We start from the raw sequence: 9,778 nt of genomic DNA, 5'->3' as shown, positions 1-9,778 counted from the left end.
AGCTAGCAATGCCATGTTAAAACAATCCAACTCTCTGAAACCCATCCCACCAACCTCCTTCTTTTGTCCCAATTTCTTCCAAGAGCACCAAGAAATTCTGTTGAAATTATCTTTAAAGCTCCACCAGAATTTACTCATCAGAGAATTAATCTCTTTAGACAAAGTTTTTGGAAGACGGAACACACTCATTGTGTAGGTAGGGATTGCTTGAATGACTGACTTTAGAAGAATTTCCTTTCCAGCATGTGTAAGAAGCTTCTCCTTCCACCCATTAAGCTTAGACCAAATCCTCCCCTTTATATGATTAAAAGAAGAAACCCTAGAACGGCCAATGAGGGTCGGTAAACCCAAATACCTTTCAAACTGCTTGGAACAACCAACACCAATCTCCTGAGAGATAGCCTCCCTCACCTCCTGTTTAGTGTTCCTACTAAAAAACAGGGCAGTCTTCTCTCTATTAATCTTCTGTCCCGAAGCAGCTTCATAGGTGGAAAGGACCCCTTGAAATCTCCTCCATTCTCCCATGTTGGCTTTGCAAAACAGAAGACAATCATCTGCAAAATATAATTGATTAATACGAATTCCTTTTCTAGAAATAGGGATTCCGTGTATATCACCATCCATCACAGCCTTATTAATAGAAGAACACAGAGCCTCAGCACATAAGATGAACAAATAGGGAGATAAGGGGTCTCCTTGTCTGAGACCACGGGATGGATTAAACTGACCATTAGGCCTACCATTAATAAGAATAGAAAAGGACACCGATCTAACACAAGACATAATGAGATTGATCCATTGATCTGCAAAACCTAGCTTCCTCAACATTGCCTCCAAGAAGTCCCATTCTATTCTATCATATGCTTTACTCATATCGAGTTTCATCGCCATAAAACCCTCCTTACCCGAAAGCCTAGAAGCCATGGTATGAAGTGTTTCAAAGCCCACTAGAACATTATCAATAATTAACCGGCCCGGAACAAAGGCACTCTGCTCCGGAGAAATAATATGAGGCAAAATAGATTTCAACCGATTAGCTAACACTTTAGAGATTATCTTATATAAAACATTACAAAGACTAATAGGCCTGAAATCAGTTATCTGAGAAGGAGAGCTCACTTTAGGAATAAGGACAATATTAGTAGCATTCAAACTGGGATCAAATTGACCACCATTTAAAAAAGATAAAACTGTACAACACACATCCTTACCCACGATATCCCAATTCTTTTGATAAAAGATTGCTGGGAATCCGTCTGGCCCCGGAGATTTTAGAGGGTGCATCTGAAAAAGCGCTGCCCTTACTTCATCATCTGAGAAAGGATGTAGAAGCCAAGCGTTCATCTCCTGCGTAACTTTAGGAGGCACTGATTGTAAGCATTCTTCACCCCGGATTGAACCTTGAGAGGAATATAGACTCTTAAAATACCCCACAATAACCCTGCTTATATCTTTATACTTTCTCCAAACCTGCCCCTGCTCATCATAAATCCATCGGATACTATTGATCTTCCTTCTATGGTTAGCCCAAGAGTGGAAGAAAGCTGTATTTCTATCCCCCTGACTGAACCAATGCTGTTTTGCTCTTTGTTTCCACTTCATCTCTTCACACTCCAGCAGGTCATCAAGTTCATTTTGAAGCAATTTAATCTGATCAACTCTAGAAGGTAAAGCACTTTGCTGCAATGCCAGCAATTGTTCAGACTTCCTTTTAATCAAGTCCTCTACATTACCAAACTTGCCGCAACTCCACCTAGACAAAGCCTCTTGACAGCCCGCCAAACGGTTCTGAATAGACCTCATAGACACTCCCCCTTCCGCCCTATTACACCATGCTTCTTTGATAACTTCAAAGCTCCCCTTGTCTTTCATCCAACAAGCCTCAAATTTAAAACCTCTCCCAACAGAGCACCTCTCAGGAGGGCACTCCTGAAACTTCACCACGATGGGGTTATGGTCTGAAGATCTAGCGGCTAGAATCAACACCGAGACAATGGGGAAAATGGAACACCATTCCATGTTTGCCACTGCGCGATCTAGTCTTTCTCTAGTGAATGTATCATCCATCCTTCGATTAGACCACGTAAAGAAAGGCCCAACAAAGCCTAAATCACCAAGTTGACACTCCTCCAAAGTTTCCCGGAATTTAACCATCTGAGCCTCCCTCCTCACTGCAAAACCCTCCTTCTCTGACTGGTCTACTATTTCATTAAAGTCACCCGCGCAAAGCCACGGGATCGGACCACAGAGCTTCAAATGTTGAAGGATGGCCCAAGACTCATCTCTTTTGGAGCTGTCAGGGTGACCATAGAAGCCAGTCATCTTCCAAATTGGCTGTCCCCCCACATCCTTCACAACAGCATTAATGTGCCTTCTAGAATAATTAAACATTTCCAGATTATCCTCCTTATACCACAATAACGCCAGACCACCACTCCTACCTACAGGGTCCACCACAAAGAGATTATCAAAACCAAGTCTCAATTTGATACGGTCCATATACTGCTTTGAACACATAGTTTCCATCAAGAAAACAAAATTGGGCCTCCTTTCCTTCACCATCTGGTGAAGATCCCGAATTGTCCGGGGGTTCCCAAGCCCCCGGCAGTTCCAGCTTAAAAGATTCATTTCGGTTGGCTGGGCTGGAGACCAGCCACCGCCAAATCCCAATTTGAATACTCTTCTTGAACCACCCTTCCCTTCTTGACTTGCGTCTCTGCATCATCCCCACCAGAAAGAATATCTTCTATGTTCCTTTTACCCCCTTTTGCCAACCCCTGAGATTTTAACTGAATTCTGGTCCTGCGAACCCAGGTCTAAGGGTGAGCACCTCCATCTTTGGATTTTCCAGCATTATCGTCAAAACCAACAGTGGTCACACCATCTTGCTGAAGAACCATCTCCTGTGCCCTGCTGATCTCTGAAGCTAGCTTAAGTCCATCCCCTGTCGACTTTACATTTTTACCCTGATCCACCTCATAATCCTTAGCCAAAACAAGCATAGGATATTGATTTCCTGCTTCCACTAAGGGTATATTTGGCAAAGAATCCAAGTCTTTTGAATAGTCAACTTCGTATACCTTAGTACTGGAATCTATTAAATGCATTAATTCACCTTGTCGACTTATACTCTGATTCTGCCCCTCCACCACAGAACTCATCTCTTGTGACTTCTTTTCATCAGTTTCTCGTACATCACACCCCTCCACACACATTCCAACACTCAAAGTACCCTCCACTCTTGGAATTACCGTTTCTAGAGGCTCCCATCCAGCTTCACCCCCCTCACTCTCCTGTTCACTACTCCTCCTCCCATCCCCGGAATCTCCTCCGCCTGAATTGAACAATGCACCCCTCCTCTGCCAATCAGACCTCCCTCCACCAGTCCAGAACTGTCCTTTATAACTCCTCAGATCATCTGCCCGGAGCCATGAACCCCATTGCCTCGATGAATCCCCAGCATTCTGTCTAAAACCCCTTTTACCATCACATGACTCCTTATCATGGACAATTCTTCCACAAAAATGACAGAAATAAGGTAATTTTTCATATCTAAAACTGACCCATATTGGTTTACCATTAAGGTCAAGGACACGGCCACGCTCCAATGGCTTGGTTATGTCAACTTCCACCCGGATTCTCAAGCAACGACCCCAACCAACTCCCTCCCCAGTAATGTCCACCTCTTCCACTGCACCTATAGAAGCTCCAATCTTGTAACCCACTTCCCTATTCATACAAATAAGAGGCATATCATGCACCTGAATCCAAAACAACGAACTAGAAAAATCCATTTGGACTGGAGCGACATCTTCAACAACCTCCTTCAAAACCAAAATATTCCTGTCAAATAACCAAGGTCGACCCTCCAAAATTCTACGTTTATCATCCCCATTAGAAAACTCAATCAGCCATAGATTAACATCTAACTCTTTAAAAGTAACATCCCCACGCGTTTTCCACAACCTAGCCATAAGCGTTCTGAAAGCTTCCTTTTGGATTTTCCTTTCGGACATAATTCTTCCAACAAGACATCTGCCACTCCTCATTCGCAACTCTGCAGTATCATCTTCAGTAATCAATATTCCAGCCTTTTCCTTTTCCAGTAACTTCATACTACTGCACACTCCTTCAATTAACTCTTCCATCCCTTCTACGGAAAGAACCAGCCAACACCAATACCCTACTGTCGATCAGAAAAAAAAAAACCAACACACCTAGTTAGCACAAGCCTAACCAGGGACTACAACACTCACCTCTCAGAGAGAAACACTTAGAGAGAGGACTTTAAACTACGCAAGAGTTATTATTAGAATTGAGCCCAACTTTTATTAAACTAACAATTCAAGCCCATGCAATGTTCAACGTAGATAATATCATAAATATATTAAAAAAAACTTCTTTTGCGAGAGGGTAGCTGCACCATATATCCATCTAAACCCATGGCCAAATTGATAAATACTAAAAATTAAAAAAAAAAAAAAAAAAAAAAAAAAAAAAAAAAAAAGGTGAACGTTGCCATGACAATATTGTTGTCAAAGTCATCGCTAGTGGGTAGAGTCCTGATTCTTAGATCCTAGGTTGGTGCTAAAGTCGTGCCCTAACATGGGAGTTTGAGTTTCAAAAAGTGGAAGTATTCTGATCACGATAATTTTCTAGATGTTCTTCAAACATCATTTCGACTGACGTCATTGCATTTGAATATCTCCACCTTATATAGATGCCTATTTCTACACGGTGTACGTACGCGGTTGCACATGTTGCATAATTTCATGGAAATTATGGCATCTCATAAATCAGATCGAGGCGATGTTCACCGTATGGAAGAAGTATACTTGGACTGACGGTCGACGGAGACCATACTGTAAGAAGTCCAGTGGCACGTACTGTGTCTTTAGCATAATCATGATTTCTTAGTGACAATTGTAAAGTTCGATGGTTCTTAGCCACGTTTAGGAGCACATATATAGATAAGAAAGAAAAAGTCAAACGTTTCTGGAAACACTGAAATGTTACAGAAATATTATCAATTAATTTAGTTCGATTTTGTCTTGAATTTTTTAGGACTACAAAAAATAATGCAATGCTCTTTGCTTAATTTCCTGGAATTCCTCATTTAGAGCTAATGAAATTTGGGATTAATTAGGGGGATGAACAACATGACTAAGGATTGGTTTTTCCTTAATTTTAAAGATCATCAAACATTCTATAGTATGCTGCATTAATTGCAAATTCACAAACCCAATATTTCATTCAAGCATTGAAGATTCTGCCTTGACTTTTGGAGAACACTTCTCCTAACTAAAAGGAATTTCTTTTCATTTTTCATTTTTTTTGAAAAAAAAAAACAAAAAACAAAAAATTATTACGTGTAAAAATTGAATTGCATTAGCACCCCACCCCAAAAAATTAAGTTTAAGAAAAACAACTTTACCATAGGCATTTTAGAGTTGAAATGTCATGTGCGCTTGAAGTAATTTCAATCCAAGCAGACAGAAAAACTTAATGGATCAAGAGTGCAAAGTGTTACAGTTTGATAATTTGTAGAGTTCAATTGTCAAATTTTAAACTTTAAAGATAAAAATGTCAAAGTAGTAATACTTAAGGAGGCAAACTGTATTTTCCCGCAAAATGATCAATAATGAAACCAAAAAGGCAATAAAACTATATACGGAAGTTATGATCTTAATTAATTAACAAGTTCTAGAAACTGATGTAGGAGCAAAATACCAAAACCTCGGAGCATTTTGTTGGGATGCCAATTTGTTAGTTCTCAGTAGATCAATTGAAGCCTTCTCTGGCTAGCTAGGTAATTAAAGGCCCATCAAGACCATCTACGACAAATGATCAATTGAGAACGACAACATTAATTAAGTACCCCCTCCCACGTTATTAAACCGAAAATCTTGTCGTCTATCCGTGATTTTGCCTCCAAACCACAAGGAAAATAAATCACAGGCTTCTTTGAGTTCTCTCCCCGATGGCTGAACCAGGGGATCGACCGCAATTTGCCCCTTCAATTGCATGCCAGGTTCCAATATTTAAACAAGTCCCTAATCAAAACTCTAAATCAAAGCTAGCATTTTTTTCAAGGTTCAAATATGTACAGGATGATTCTCAAATCACCAATAATTGAAAGAAGAAATTAGAAAGACGTTATTAATGGTAATATCAACCACCTATTAATCTTGGTATATCTGATACAAAGATGTGTATTTAATCTTGGCGTCGTTTTCAATGATGTCGTTTACAAAAAATGACGCCAAATGGAGGATGTTACGTCCTTTAATAACAAACTGCGTTGATTTGAGTCGCTTTTAACAAAATGACGCGTATTAAAATAAAGAGATATGATTCTCTACCAACTTTTTACACAACTAAAAACATAACTATCTTATGTGGCAGGAAATCATTAGCTCTTTGAAAAAAAAAAAAAAAAAAAATCACAACTATCCTACGATTTCCTGCCATATAGGATAGTTGTATAAAAAGTTAGCAGGGAATCATATCTCTAAAATAAAACGACATAATTTTTTTTTTCTCGTCCATCCTTACTTTATTTTGCATTGTTTGTACAATAATTGACGCGAATTAAATTAATAGCATCATTTAAAATTTAAATCATAAACAACACGAATCTTTGTTGAAAATTCGCGCAGCTCAAGAATTTTCTCACATCCCGCTCTCTCTCTCTCTCTCTCTCTCTCTCTCTCTATCTTCACAGACCATCCACCACCTACGTAACAACTGTCATTGACTCCATCGCCTACAACGTTCCGGCCGACCACCTATACGCCGCCACCCATTTCAAGCAAGTCCGGTTCTCTCTCTCTGACTCTCTCAAGCAACTTTGATTGGTGAGTGTTTAGATTTAATTTTTGAATTTTATCTTGTATATCCTGGTTTGTTTTATTTTTAAATTCAGCCATTGAAGTTAGTCCTGTTTTTAGTTTAATCTTCTTGGTAAATATTGGGTTTATTTTTAAATTCAGCCATTGAAGTTGGTCCTGTTTTTAGTTTAATCTTCTTGGTAAATATTGGGTTTATTTGATTAACTGAATCTAGTTCGAAATTGTAGTACTAGAGAGTAAAAAGTTGTCACATTGCTGGTGTTTAGGTTTAATCCACTTCATTTGCAGAAAAAGGAATCTGTAAAAATCTACAATTTTTTGCAATCTCTTACCCTCTCAAAACTTTAACCCTTTAATCTTATATTAAAAATTCGTTAATTGCTGTGAGGTTCGTCTTTTCTGTAAAAACAGAATGCTAACATTCTTGCCCAAAATAGAGTATCTAATAAGTTTAATTCATTTAATAATCAAAGAGAATATAAAATAATATTCTTGTTATGAATCCTTAATTGTATTCCTCATAGAGAAGCAGTTGTAGGCAACACAAGAAATACTCTGCTTATTAGATGTGATTATGCTAGTTTTGAAATATTAACCCTTACAGATGTATCCATATATAATTAAAACAGATATATCTCATTTACCTTAATGCTAGCCAGGCTAAAGTGATTATGCTAGTTTTAAAAACCAAGATGGTTTACTTGTTCAACGACCATGTTGAAGGCTTGAAGTTATGGAAGGTTCAACAGAACTTACTGCTAGTGTAGGTACATGATACATGGGAATAGGCATCTGTGTTGGAAGATTTGGCATTGTTGCTTCAAAATTAAGAACGTGAATTGCTTGCCTAATGGAGGGCCTAAGACTTCGATCAGGGTGAGCACACCAAAGTCCAACAATAATCAAGCACTCCACTTGCTTTTCGTCAAAATCATTTTGCAGCTTCCCATCCACTGCCAAAAGAAGATCTCCTCTCCCATAAAGATTCCAAACCCACTGGACCAACCCTATGTCAGAATCCTCTTCCATACGATCAGCTGACCTTCTTCCAGTAGCAATTTCTAATGCAACCACCCCAAAGCTATACACGTCCGACTCTTTACTAGCTCTACCTGTGCTTATGTATTCTGGAGCCATGTATCCTAAAGTTCCGGCCAACCCGGTTGTTTGAGAACCTAGGCCGTGATCCATAAGCCGAGCTAACCCAAAGTCACCGAGCTTGACAGTGAAACTAGAGTCTAGCATCACATTACTGGATTTGATATCCCTGTGCACCACACATTGCTCCCACTCTTCATGAAGATAGAGCAACGCGGAGGCCAACCCATGAGATATCTTGTATCTCACTACCCAAGGGAGAGGACTCCTCTTCCCAAAGAGGTGAGCATCAAGGCTACCATTTGGCATAAACACGTAGACAAGTAGGAACTCACCTCTGTCATGACACCATCCTATGAGTTGCACAAGATTCCGGTGCCTCAGCCGGCTAATGATCTTCACCTCGGTGATGTATTCTTTCTTCCCCTGTTTAGACCCCCTTGAGATTTTCTTCACAGCGATTAGCATGTCTAAATCAGTTAAATACCCTTTGTAAACGGCACCAAACCCTCCTTCACCCAACTTCCTCTCATTTGAGAAGTTGTAGGTAGCTGAAGCAAGCTCGTTATAATAGAACCTTCTTGGTCCCGCTCCTCTTTCTAGGTCGTCGTTTATCGATATTACGTTCACAGTATCTGCCGTTCCCTTCTTCTTTCCCTTCCATGTCCACAATATTACAAACGTTGTAATTGCCCCTGCTATGATCATAACACCACCTGAAACTGTTAAACCAACCACTAATCTCTTCTTTTTTGCATTATTTCCATTTTTTTCCTTAATGTCTAAACTTGAACTGAATTCCCACGATTGAATTTTAACTCGCTCTCCATACTGACTTGTAGTGGCTGAAAATCCAACTGTGACCCACTCGGCAAGAATTTCCCTGAGATCAATTTTATAAGAAAGACTGGTATTCTCCGAAGTATTAGAGGTTGTTTGGTACTTCCAAGAGACATTCAAATTCTTGGTAGAAGCATTGTAGGTGATCCATACATCAGCAGTGTCTCCACTGTGCGAGCTGGCATTCCAAGGGGTGTAAATAGCAGAAGCAATTGAGTTGGTGTTAATCCCCACATGCTCAACTTGAGGATCCCATTCAGGGTTCGGGAATGAGTCGAACTCAACAAGAACAATTTGGTTCCGAGATGAATCAGCACTGGTTGTGGTGTTGAATAGGCCTAGAAATCCAGCGCATGAATTTGGTGGGATTTCAAACCCAGCAGGAGCCAAGAAGAATGCTAGCCCACTGGCATAATGGGGAGCGCCTTGTGTGTTGATAGTGAAGGAGTAATGTGTAGTAAAGTTAGTGAGCTTTCTCGTATCAGAGTCCCAGAGTGGCACCCTCTTAGCATAGATGGCCCAACCTACTCGGCATACATATCTATATTTGTTGATCATTTCGATGGCTCCAACAGAAGGTACAGCATCACCCAGATACAGTATGTCGGTGGCAGTGGGTTCAAATCGAGTTATTTGGAAAGAAACTGAATAAGCGGTGGGAAGAAGTATAAGGAAGAAGAAGAGGAGCAGCATAGGTATATATATGAAAGAGATGGCCACAGCTTGGGAAGGTGAGAGAGAGAGAGGGAGAGAGAGAGAGAGAGAGTAAAGGCAAGTTGAAAGCGAGTAATCGCGTGGAAATAATGGATCCTGAACTTTTGGTTTATATCCTGATCGATGGTGCTAAAGTTTCAGAAACCAGCTTTATTGTCATTGAAAACAAAATAGAGAGAATTTAAAAATAAGAATATGATTATGATACTACTATTTTTTTAAAAATAAATTATATTTTATTTAATTTTTAAAAAAATAAATTATATTTTATTCAA

At 39.6% G+C, this 9,778-nt stretch overlaps 1 protein-coding gene across 1 annotated transcript; it reads right to left on the bottom strand.

The window, feature by feature from the left end:
• Positions 1-7,434: 7,434 nt before the first annotated feature.
• On the bottom strand, positions 7,435-9,497 carry LOC133851054 (L-type lectin-domain containing receptor kinase IX.1-like). Its single transcript, XM_062287353.1, has one exon. The coding sequence runs from the start codon at positions 9,480-9,482 to the stop codon at positions 7,557-7,559; it is 1,926 nt and encodes a 641-aa protein (XP_062143337.1). The 5' UTR covers positions 9,483-9,497; the 3' UTR covers positions 7,435-7,556.
• Positions 9,498-9,778: the final 281 nt, after the last annotated feature.

The sequence above is a fragment of the Alnus glutinosa genome, chromosome 12 (assembly GCF_958979055.1).
Source record: "Alnus glutinosa chromosome 12, dhAlnGlut1.1, whole genome shotgun sequence".
NCBI classification, from domain to species: domain Eukaryota; kingdom Viridiplantae; phylum Streptophyta; class Magnoliopsida; order Fagales; family Betulaceae; genus Alnus; species Alnus glutinosa.
The sequence above is the reverse complement of the archived record's forward strand: the minus strand, read 5'-3'. Positions and strand labels throughout refer to the sequence as shown.

Bases quoted from the DNA above. Each gene is read 5' to 3' on its own strand.
- LOC133851054 (XM_062287353.1), bottom strand. From the start codon at position 9,482: ATGCTGCTCCTCTTCTTCTTCCTTATACTTCTTCCCACCGCTTATTCA.